Source organism: Scyliorhinus torazame, chromosome 8, assembly GCF_047496885.1.
Source record: "Scyliorhinus torazame isolate Kashiwa2021f chromosome 8, sScyTor2.1, whole genome shotgun sequence".
NCBI classification, from domain to species: Eukaryota; Metazoa; Chordata; class Chondrichthyes; order Carcharhiniformes; family Scyliorhinidae; genus Scyliorhinus; species Scyliorhinus torazame.
This window is the reverse complement of record NC_092714.1, coordinates 59,158,349-59,171,085: the sequence shown is the minus strand read 5'-3', so window position 1 is coordinate 59,171,085 and position 12,737 is coordinate 59,158,349. Positions and strand designations below refer to the sequence as shown.

The 12,737-nt window shown below is 44.6% G+C and overlaps 1 protein-coding gene across 1 annotated transcript in view; it reads right to left on the bottom strand.

The window, feature by feature from the left end:
- Nucleotides 1-674: 674 nt before the first annotated feature.
- The window catches only part of fstl1b (follistatin-like 1b), a 140,966-nt gene continuing 128,903 nt past the window's right edge, over nucleotides 675-12,737 (bottom strand). The window contains exons 9-11 of the mRNA XM_072513688.1: nucleotides 8,537-8,647; nucleotides 6,443-6,546; nucleotides 675-3,941 (exon numbers count right to left, since the gene is read on the bottom strand). Of these exons, the coding sequence (XP_072369789.1) occupies nucleotides 3,897-3,941; nucleotides 6,443-6,546; nucleotides 8,537-8,647 (260 nt within the window). The 3' untranslated portion in view covers nucleotides 675-3,896. The remainder of the gene's footprint in view (nucleotides 3,942-6,442; nucleotides 6,547-8,536; nucleotides 8,648-12,737) is intronic.

The window sequence follows — 12,737 nt, the reverse complement described above, 5'->3', positions numbered from 1 at the left end:
GGACAATAGTATGCTGTGGGTCTACCAAGACCTGAGTGTGGAGGTGGCCAGGAGAAGAGCAGTCTTCAACCAGATTAGGTCGATCCATTTTAAGAAAAAGGTGAAGTTCGGACTGTTGTATCCGGCCCGTCTCTGGGTCACGTACGAGGAATAGCACTTTATTTTGAGTCGCCTGAGGTCGCGCTGGACTTTGTGTAAAGAAAAGGACTGGCGGTGGACTGAGAACTTTTGAACTTTGCTGCAGCGTTCATGTTTTTTTTTCTTTTTGTTTCTCTGTTCTTTAAAAAAGTTTCTTGTTTTTCCTTTTGTGGAAGCCGTTTGTAATGCCTTCTGTATTGATTTGGGTCCTCAACAGGCGATTATTTACGCATCAGTTTATCGCTGTGCATGTTCACGATCAGTTTAGTATCCCTGTGTAGCCATGGATTAGATTTAATTATTTCCATGACTTACGCGCTGCGTGGGATCTTTGGTGAAGGACAGACAAAGGAGAGTCTGGATTAACTGTATTTCCCGTAGCAGCCTCCCCGAACAGGCGCCGGAATGTGGCGACTAGGGACTTTTCACAGTAACTTCATTTGAAGCCTACTTGTGACAATAAGTGATTTTCATTCATTTCATTTCAACTGCCACAGGCAATAGTCAAAGATATAAAGCTAATAAAAAAGACAAACTTGTCCAGGACACAAAACCAAGATTTTACTCTCTTCAACATTTGATACAGAGCTTAGAAGAGTAACAGACATAGAATGGACACATTCTAGTTTTACCATTGTAGCGACGCTGGTGCTGACTGTTTCATACTCACCAGATGAAGCAGAGACTAAGGGGTAGAAATTTGTTTTGGTGGTGATGCAAAATGGGCAGCATCAGTTTGGCCATCTTTATACTCAGTGCCTGATATTTATTCCCATTGACTGCAATGCAACTGAACACCTATTGTGTATTAACGGGTGGCCCATACTGATCACTGCCCAAGACAAATTTCTACCCTAAATATATTGTATATGAATAATAAATTTAAAGCACAAGAGGCATTTTGTTTTTCAATAACAGAAATCATGATTTGAAAACATTTTGTAAGAAAATTTATTGACATTAAGCCCCAAAATGCCAGTAAGTACAAAAGGAAACTACAATACATGAAATCCTCTGACCATAGTTTTGTCACGGAGTATATAAGATTCATCTTATAGTTTAATAAGATCGTAGTTTAAAACAAGGTCACAGAAACAGTTTTAGAACCAGTAACCATCAATGACATTGAAATAAAGAACTACTTGGTGCAAACAATGTGCAAGTTGGCACTTCATGAAGTTCTGAAACAGATGCTGGGATGCCGAAACTGATTAAATACCTATCTTTCAGGCTTGGTCTTTATCTGCTTAGGGGTTGGGGGTAGGTTTGTCTTGTTCATATTCATTCATATTCATTCAGATTCATTAATCACGTCGTCAGCAAACCAGTTTCAAGAGAATAAGGTGAAAAGCAAACTGCAGTACAATGAACACGATTTTTCCTAAGCAATCATATCAATTGTTATTAGGGTCATGCCTGGATACTATGGCTCATCTTGCCTTCAGAAGAGTAGCCCAAAAGGCATTTAAAATATTTCTACCCATCTTAATCTTGGCTTGTGACCCCATCACTGAAATTATGGTATTCTCACTTTAAGCATCCTTCTGATTATAAGATCATAAGACATAGGAGCATAATTAGGCCATTCGGCCCATCGAGTCTGCTCCGCCATTCAATCGTGGCCGATCATCACCTCTTTGGGGTCACCTCAACAGTTCCATGAAACTCCTTCTACCTGTAGTGGGTGATTCTGATCTCTATACGCCTGCCATTAGCTTGAGATGGAGTGCAAGCATTGCAAAATTCTATCAAGGTTTTCAACTGTTGCAATAAGCAATTTGCAGTTTCATTCTACAAGGCTGAATGCTCTCTTGCAAACGCAAAGCAAACAGCAGCACCTTCTGTCATACAGCTTACCATTTACCGGTTAATCATAAGTATTTCAAGTGGACCTCAGCAGTTCCAAAGAATACTTGTAAAAGGCAGTTTCTCCCTTTTGTCTACACTAAAGCAATTTGGCATCCTGACATTCCTAATTATAGTCTGTCACCACCAACTTCTACAGGATTTCCAATCTACACTTCGGCACTCAAGCTTTTATTTTCAACATTGTGGATGCGTGTTATAACATACGAGGGTTACAACATAAGAGTTTAAATAACATTTTGGACACTCCACAGAGATTATTTTTAAAATGTAAATAACAAAAATTATATATATATATATGTAAAAAAATGAAGGAAGGAATGTAGTAGCACCTTTGTGAAATGTCAATAGAGTGCTTGTAAACCTTTTGGGAAGATAGCTATAGTTACATTTTCCATAATCCTCTGCATGACCACAGAACGTTGTGTGTGTCAGGGGGCTGTGAGATTTGGCAGGATTGGAAAAGTCAGCAGGGTGTGTTTGGTCTCTGCCATTTCTGCCCTTGCAGTGATCCTCTGGTGTTACTCCGGCAGGATACCAAAGTTCAGAAACAATACGGGTGGGGAACCAAAAAAAAAAGGTAGGAGTGAAAATGTGATATCACATGTTACATTTTCTATCATTATTAACATGGCAATATGAACGGTTTAGTAATGGCAGGATGTTCCAGCTTTTCTCAGGAGTTCTTTTAAACTAAAAGATCTGCCCCACCCCCCATGGATTGGGGCGATTGGTTGGCACTTGTATGTAAACTGGCAGAAGACAATTGTTTTTCTCTGGCATTAGGGAGCATGGCATCATTAAGCTGCTGTAGGTTCCAGGAACTTGTAGCCTACCAAGTTTTTCTTCGCCTCCCTTTCCGTGCGTTGTGCCAGGCTGAAACTCTCCAAAAGTAAGGCAGGCCTTAAGTATTTATTTGGGATAGCAGTGCAATGGTCAGGCAGATGGAACTCCCATCTCACTATGTTTATAAGCATCAACAAACAAAACATGGGCTGGAATTTCCAGGCTCCCCACACCCTCGCGGGAGAACCCCTGCCAGTGAGTCATTGAAATCTGCTTTCACTTGGGCGGGACTGGAAGATCCCGTTGGTGTGAAGGGGCTGGAAAATTCCAGTCAAACTCTAGCATCTAAACTGAAGGGATCCAAAGTCAGCCAAACAGACCTCGCAAGTTTTTTTGAATTGCTTTATAAATTTGTATCAAGGACATTATAATGGGCAGGTAAATTTTAGATATACAAAATATTATTTGAATCACATAATTTTTCTCGTTAACTTGCTTCCATCAAAGGTCTTTTGGTGGCAGAATTCTGGGTTAATTGAAGGATTTGGTTATCAAAGAGCATCAGGAAATGACACCACAACTTTGGCCCCATGTCGATGAACGCTGCCATCTGAAGGTCTCTCTATATCCACAATTCTTTGTGATCGAATAAGAAATCTATCCATCACTAAGTTGCACTGCGAATTTTAGGACTCACTGGAAACTTTAATCTAGAATCTAGACCTTTGGTCCAGAAGTTCAGACTCTTCTGGTTGTGTGTGTAATGCAGAGGAATGTGGGTAACGAAAAAAGACAAGGGGATATGTTTTTCACCATCTTTCATCACAGGACTATGTAGCTGTTGCAATTCAAACCAACAATTTACCATTTATGGCTAGCTCTTATACTAAACTCTTGTTTAACATTACAGTACATCACAAGAAGTCTGTTCGAATAAAACCAAGGACTCCCTTCATCCCCAACACACAGCCCAAAAATACGGTTTATAATGTGTATATATATTTAGTAGTGATTGTTGAAGTTCCAATTGTTTACTGATCGGCTGAATGAAGAGAAACAGGTTCAAAAAAATAATCAACTTTGTTTCTCTTCCAAACCCTATATTTTTAGATGTCCTTTACGTTCACTTTCTTAGCCTTCTCAGCAGTCTCCTAAATAAAACAGAAAAATAAGCCCATTAGTGCTTTCCTGAGCAGACAGTCTGGCAACATCAAGAGATAAATTTACAATATTCTAAAGCCTTAAATTATCCAATTTGCATGATATCTTTGATGTGATAGGCTGTTTTTGATATGAAAAATATAAGTAGACAGTTACATCTAAAATGCTACAATCTGATATAATTTTCAAGCTAAACTGATCAATAATAGTTGCCATAGGCAATGACATCTCTTTTCAAGTTAGAACCGTAATTTACATTTTGAAACATCTACTTATCATAATGGAAATCACTACAAAAGGATTTTGGACTCACTGCTGCAACCATACAATCAATCAATCTCCAATGGGATGATACAAAGAACATAAGAACCCAAATTCACAAGAGATAGGATCAGTAGCTATTTGGCACCTAGTGCCTGCTCCGCTATTCAAGATCTTTGCTGATTTGACTGTGACTTTAATTCCACATTCCCGTCTGCCCCAACCATGGCATATCAGGAAACACACTGGACGCTGGCATGAAACTGATCTGCATCCCATTAGTGGGATGCAGATGAAGGCCCGAGCAGAATCACCCGCTCCTAATTCATCCAACAGGAAAATACGCTGGTCCAGAATGTTGAACAACATGGCATTCAGAAGCCGGGACTTACCTGACCAATACCTGGGGCTGCCTCAAAAACTCTGGTTGGAGGTTGCCATCAACCCTGAAACACCACAACAGTGGGTGGGTGGATCTTCCAGCTTCAGTGTCATTGAGGAGGTCCATTCTCCAACCTCAAATGGTTCCTGCAGATCCATCTTCTTTCTTCAGGAGGTCCATCTTCTTCTTCAACGGTGGCTCAGTGATGTTGGGTGCCTTTTAAATATGGCAACTGGATAGGATGGTGGAACGCATTTCATGATGCCTGCCCCTCCATTGCATACAACACTAAACCCCCAGGTGCTTAATTAATGAGGTTGGGGCCAGAAGATATGGCATGTTCTCCCTCTGGCCTCCGCAGCAGGAAACAATCTCCATCAAGATAGGAGAATTCTGCCCATCCTCTCCTCAACATCTACCCTGTCTATCCCCTGCAGAATTTTGTATGTTTGAATAAAATCACCTCATTCTTCTAAAATCCAAGTATAGGCCCAACCTGGTGAATATTTGCTCATAAGACAACTTCTTCATCCCAGGAATCAACCCATTTCCAATACAAGTATATCCTCTCTCCTCAAGGAGACCAATACTGTACATAGTACTCTAGGCGTGGCCGTCCAGCTGTACTACTTTATACTTCATCCCTTTTGCATTGGAGGCTAACATTGCATTTGCCTTCCTAATTACTTGATGTACCTTTATGTTGTGATTTTTGTGATTCATGCACAATGACACCCAGATCCCTCAATACAGCAACATTCTGCTATCTCTCTCCATTTAAATAATACCTGCTTTTCTCTTCTCCACCTCCTCAAAGTGGATAACTTCACATTTTCCCATATTACATTCCATCTGCCAAATGTTTTCCCCTCTGTCTATATCCATTTGCAGACTCTTTGTGACCTCCTCACAACTTGCTTTCCTTCTGAACTTTGTATCATCAGCAAATCTGATTAGAATATATTCAGTCCTTTTACTCATGACATCAATATAGATTGTATATAGTTGAGCCCCGCCCACGCCCCAGTTTGCAAGCTGAAAAGAACCATTGATTCCAACTCTGTTTCCTGTTAGTTAACCAATTCTCTATCCATGTATATGTTACCCTGAACACAATGAGCTAATGGTGATAAACATCTTTCACCAAGTGCTATTCACAGAAGATTTTGATTGATGCTTACGTTACATCAAGATCATTTTGACCAATGGGTGCTCATAGAAAATGACTTACCTGCATTCTCCATTTTGTACAGGTAATGAAAGTAACAGCTATCTTGTTTTATGAGCCAATAATATTAAATTGAAGTATTTAGCACCCACTTGCATTGCCTTTCACTATTAGATATTATCAGTGTATACTTTGAGGGAGAAAGCTGTTACTATGGAATATTTGACATAGTTGGCACACTGATAAAATCAAATTTTGATCTACACAAAGTAGAATCTCCATATTTAATATTAATTTCTCACATTTATTAGTATTAACCGGAAGTTGTCACTCATTGGGACAGTTTATAGACAGACCTGGAATAGTCTGGCAGGGATATAACTCAGGCATGCATTTAGTGGGAATAGGATTTGAGGTATATAGAGAGGAGACCAATCTTTCCTGAATGGGTCAGAGGTGAACACCCGCCCTTAATCCTCCTTCACCGTCGTTGGATCAATCCTGGAACTCCCTCCCGAACAGCACTATAGGTGTACATACTTACACTACGGGACTGCAGTGGTTCAATAAGGCAGCACACCACCACCTTCTCGAGGACAATGAAGGTTGGGCAATAAATGCTGGCCTAACCCCCCACATCCCACAAATAAATTTAAAATTCAGACAGCTGTTATACTAACCTGATGCTTGTTGAGTTCATGAACGTATTTTGTCCAATCCTCCTCAGTCATCTCATCATCTGCAGTCGTTTGTGGCTGCTGTTCAGGGAGGTCCTTATTTTTACCTTCATTGAAAAAGCCAAAGAAGCAATGGTCAGCTGAGAAAGAGGCAATACAAGACAGAAAAAGGGACATAGAAAAAGAACAATGGGGTGAATCTTGTAAAGCAAAGGAAAGATAATTAAAGGAAAAAAATGCAGTAATAAAGAATGGTTTTGCAGAGATAAATTGTGCATAGGGTCCCACTGGGACCCCTCCCTAGTACTGGACTATCTGCATCTCTGCACCAGCGGCCGTCCTGGCTTGGACTCGGCTAGCAGATGGTGCACCTGACTAAGGGGCCGAGGAATCAGAGAATGGGGAGATTTCCTCAGAATTCATGGATCCCTCACCCTCCTGTTCTTATTGTTCAGCCCTTGCTGTGCTGTCTGAATGGCTGGATGAGGTTTAAAGTTGCAATACAACATATCCAGTACCTCTTGGTTACCCAACAGAAAACCTGTGCCACAGCTACTTGGTAACAACTGCCAAATTAGTCAGGTGTCAGTTTGGGTCATGTTAAGTAGGTTGGTAGCTAGAGAGGAAGGAGTGAAAGAAAGTTATGGCCTTTTACAGCTAATGAAATCCTTTGAAGCGTAGTCTGTTGTAATGTGGGAAATACGGCAGCTTTTCTAGACAATGTAAGGCTTTTCCAATAACACATGGAATGGACAACAGAGATCCCATTGTCGAATGCATTCTAGAAGGCAGGTTAAAATTCTTGAATACAAAACAAAGTTTTCCAAACTGGAGGTCGGGGAGTGGGCATGATGAGGCTCTCTCACTGACAGATAAGACCTGCGATATTTAATTTTCTCTATTGGTGATGCTGTAAAGTTCCCCTCAACTCCCTCTGGTTGATTCTCTCTCTCCAAAATGCAGTTCCGGATTACAGATATTTTCAATGCTCCCCCTGTTTAAATGTGTTTCTTAAAATTCATTTTAAGGGATGGACATCGCTGGGTGCCTTCTGGTCTGTCTCTGTGCAGCATGAATTTGTTCTTGGAAATGCTCAGACACCTTGTGTTTCCCAATGCCAAGAGAAATAATTAAACCACAGCTCCTCCTATCCTATTTCACCCCCACCCAACTCCACTTCCAAAATTGTTCCAACGTTCTTTCTCCTGAATTGTCAGCTCTGTGGAATGTCATTTTTTTTGTCTCTATATGAAATTCCCCAAGAACCAGTGCGTAGGTCCGTGTAATATTTAGAGGGAATAAATAAATAGCACTCTCGCTCAAAAAGTCATCTGAACCTCAAAAATGACTCTGGGAAGTTAATTTTGTCATTGGATCAAATTAAATTGACTAGAAAAAGTACATGGGAATAACCAATACCTGCGTACTGCAACTACTCCCCCCCCCCCCCCCCCCCCCACACACACACACACACAAAACTTCTCCAAGACACACACTGTTCAACTTGGAAACATTTGCTGTTCCTTCATAATTGATGGATCAAGGTACTGGACCTCCCTATCTAAGAACATGGAGCAGGATTTTGCAGCCCTCCCCCATGGTGGGATCTTCTACTCCCTTCAAAGATGACACCCCCCCCCCACAACCACCACGGGCAAGCCATACAATATCCTATAGACCTTGGCGGGACCAGAGGATTCCCCCTGGTGACCAATGGCGAGCCGCCTTCGCTGCCGGGAAACATGCCGGGGGGGAATCATCGCCCATGGGTATACATATTGGTTCACCACTACCTTCCAAAGGGTAATTAGGGTTGGAAAATAATTGCTGGCCTCACCAATGACACCCACATTCCATAAATGAATAAAAACACTCACTAGTCCTCAATATTTGCACAGAACAACTTATTTTTTAAACCTCATTCAAAGCAATTCATTGTTTCCTACTCCACCTGAAGCTATCTAACCACAGACATTTTGGTTCTGTATACAGATGTACACAAGAGGAAGGAGGAAAATTGACACCACTTCTCCCTTACCTGAGAATTCTGGAAGAGAACAATATCAGTATTATTTCTGCGTTAATATTTCAACTCACCATCGCAGGTCATAGCAGTACACACCCAGTTGCCGCAGGCACAGACACATCGGTTACACTCCACTGTAGTCTCAGCTCCATCCTCATAGGTTTCATCTTCCAAGGCACATTCTGACACAATAAAGACAGGTCACTTTTATTTCAATATCCAGACAACTAGTGTAAATCAAGAGATTGGCAATAAGGAATCATTAGCTGGCCTGATTTGCCCATGAATAGCTGTAGAAATCCATTGGATAGGAGCTATAATTGGAGTGTAAAATTAAACTACTTACTCTAGGTCAAGAAAGGAAATCTATGAACAGACTTCAGCGTTCTGCACTGTGAAGTGTGGTCATCTCTCTGTGATGATCTTGCTGAAGATAAGGAGACTAAGAATTTCCGTTTTTTCCTCTCGGGCTCGCAAAATGGGAGTCGGGCATTTTGGTGGTTTTCAGAATGCGCACCCAACTCATGACGGACTTTGCCTGGGATTTTCAGTTTTTCAAGCATGTGCAGTTTGCAACTTACCATTGGGTGTGGTATCACAACTGGGCAGGAAGGGCTTTTGGGTGGGGTGGGGAGAAGAAAGACATGTAGTTCCTGTCCTCTGCCCAACAAAAGAACGGTAAACGGCATCAATAGCAAATATCTGCCCATAAACAGCCCTGTCTTGCCACTGGAGCCGTCTCCTGAGCCGAGACTATAAGTACGGTGCAGTTTAATGTTGGCCTATTGATTGCGCACCCTCAGTTAAATCAATATGTGCTCACTATTCTAAGCTAATGTTGCCACTCTAGCCTACCCTTTGAGAATCCCACTGCATCCGTCTTCTGTTGCTCATCTGAAAGCCTCTGACCTTTATCGAAAAGTCATGCAACAGCTGGTATATCTCTGCAAGTTGCCACAACAGCAAAGCTCATATGCTGTGCATCTCACTTCAATTCTGACACCCTCACACCTACAACACCTAACTTTATACATTCCTCTTCAGAGCATATTGTCAATCACAATGCAGTGCATAGGCCACTAAGGCTACACCTCCTCATGACCATTAAATCCCATGAAGTTCAGGTCAGGCAATCACCATAGAAATCACACCTATTGACCCCATGTATCTCCTCTTCCCTTACTCTGGGATGGCTCATACCCAGAGTAGCCAGGAGCCCTGGAAGGGAGCTGTACCCAGATTCTCTGAACACAACCTGAACAGACTGCTGCAAGCGGGACATCCTGTTCCCCCTCGGGCACCAGCTACCACCCAGTACCATCAAAGCACACTAGCTTAAGCTTGGTAATGTGGTCAGCACCTCAGGTCACCACTAACTAAGCTGGATCCAATGCCAGAAACACCTCAGAGGCCGTCTGCACTATGATGACATGAGGTGTTTCTATTATACGTGCAGCCTGGCCTTGCTGTATCAAGCTTGGCTGGCCTCAGGTGGCACAAAGACAGATGGTGCTCAGCAGTATAACAACTGCACGCGCCAATGGCCAAGGTGATGCAAATAACATACGTGTGAATGGATGACATTGTGGAAAAGACATTCAAGACATCCTGGTGGTATTCCAAGACCATGCCTTGATGAGCCTACATGTCACCCTTCCCATTCCCTGAAGAGAGACCATAATACCAAGGGGATGGCCAAGGCCAGGGTGTGGGATCTCAAATCATTGCTGTGGATCAGAGGACAATGGCTGTGGCACAGATTCCGGCACCCCCACCCCGAATGATCAAAGCACCTGAACCACATTATTAGCGGCACAATGGTTAGCACTGCTACCTCACAGCACCAGGGACCCGGGTTCAATTCTGACCTGGGGTGACTGCATGGAGTTTGCGCTTCCTCCCCATGTGGATTTCCTTTGGGTGCTCCGGTTTCCTCCCATAATCCAAAGATATGCAGGTGAGGTGGGTTGGCCACGCTAAATTGTCATTTAGTGTCCAAAGATGTGCAGGTTAGGTGGGCTATGTAGGGTGCTCTTTCAAAGGGTCGGTGCACACTCAATGTGCTGGATGGCTTCCTTCTGCACTGCAGGGATTCTGTGGTTCTATAGATTAGAAGGCCATGGGTTTGTTCATTAGCATCCTTTGTGAAAGTGGCTCTCATTGGACCTTCTCTGTGGTTGGCGGAGGGACGTGGGAAGACATGTTTTCAGAAAATAACACTTATCCCAGTGTATCCATCCATGCACGACAGGATTAGTTTGAACATTCGGGTCAGCCCAGATTCCTTTAAGATTAATAAATCACGGCAATTGCCAAGGTAACAGGCGCCCACATGCAGAAACTTCTTGCAGTGAGAGTTGGACATTTAAAAAGTTCTACCCCTTTCGGTTAATGTACCTTTCTCAAGTCTGCATGGGTGTCCTTATCTCAAAGTGCACACAGTCCACCACACTCAGCACCTGGGAGAAGCTTACTACTGAGCCAAATCCTGTCACTCTGTTTGCAATGCAGCATCTGTATCAAATGAGCCTTGGAACAACCTGCTAGCTAGAACACAGAGTCATGGTCGCTTTCAAGGCCGCAAGAAAGCAGGCCTTTGGTGTTGGCTACAGGTCTTGTTGCAAAAGGATGCAAAACCCAGCCACCACCTCTTGGGACAGGCGCAGCCCCCTCCAACATTGAACAGGACCCTTCTAGTCCTGTTCAGATAAGTTACCCGTTTCTACATAACCTTTCAGCAACATTCAACACCACCTTCCTTCAGGCACAGGGGGCTGGATTCTCCACTGGCGAGATTCTCCGTTGCGCCGGCAGAGCACCCACGCCTGGGGATTTCCTGATGGCGTGGGGCTGCCCACAATGGCCAGCTGGCGGGATGGAGAATCCCACTGCCAGTGTGGGATGGAGCATCCTGCCAAGGATATCTTGGTTCCGCCTACTCTTGAACCCATGCACGTGGAGAAAAAGACATTTCAGATTGTGCTTGTATGTATCGAATTCGGTCTGGATTTGCACTCATGGTGAATTGCAGATTTGCAAAGGGGGTACCTGACTGCTGATGAGGCTGCAATGGAGATCTGTTGATAGCAGGTCTGCAACTGTGCTTAGGTAGCTTGCAGAGACCCCTTGCACTCCCTCCTCTTGGCTGGCAGGCAGGCTTTGCAGTTTTAGAAGTTGAGATAAATACTGGAATAAAGTTGCTCCACTCCAATGCTGCACTTTTCCTGACTTGGCAGAAGTGGCCACGCCTCCAAGGAGACGGATCTTATAAAGAAACATAGGACGGGATTCTCCAGTGCCCCAGCCTCATGTTTCTCGTCAGTGCACGGTTCAATGGTGGTGGAATGCTCTCTCCCCACTGCTTGTCAATATGACTTCTTATTGAAGCCACCCCATACTAGTGGGTGGGGGTGCGCTGCCAGCAGGAAGTGACTCGACAGCCGGAGAATTGTGGGGTCGGGATCCAGACGGGGGCTTTGGGGATTGGCTATTCTCCCCGATTTCATTCCCATCTCTTTGAGGGCAAGGACATTCTGGGCGCGATTCTCCACTCCCACGCCAGTTGGGAGAATCGCCTGGGCCGCCAAAATTTCCCGGGACGCCAGTCCGACGCCCTCCCACGATTTTCCCAAGCAGCGGGAATGGCCCGGTCGAGTTTCGCCGGCCACCGGCCGGAGAATCGCAGGAGACACCGAAAATGGCGATTCTCCGGCACCCCCGCTATTCTGAGGCCCGGATGGGCTGAGCGGCCAGGTCAAAACAGCGGGTTCCCCCCGGCGCCGTCCACACCTGGTCGCTGCAGTCGTGAGCGGTGAGTGAACGCTGGGGAGGGCGGCCTGCGGGAGGGGCACCTCAGATGTGGGGTGGCCCGCGATCGGTGCCCACCAAGCGTCGGGCCGTCCTCTCTGAAGGAGGACCTCCTTCCTTCCGCAGCCCCGCAAGATCCGTCAGACATCTTCTTGCGGGGCGGACTTAGAGGACGGCAACCACGCATGCACGAGTTGCCGCCGGCCAACTCGCGGATGACGCCCGTTATGCGGCGTCGGCCGCGTCATCTATGCGGCGTCGTTTTTATGCGGGCGACAAGGCCTGGCGCGTGTAGATGACGCGGCCCCGATCCTGGCCCATTGTCAGGGCCTGAATCGGTCGGGACCGGGGCCGTTTCGCGCCGTCGTGAACCTCGACGGCGTGGCCACTTCGGCGCGGGAGTGGAGAATCCCGCCCTCTGTACTCTCCTTTCTATTGGTTTGAGTGACCTTATTCTGGGTGGCT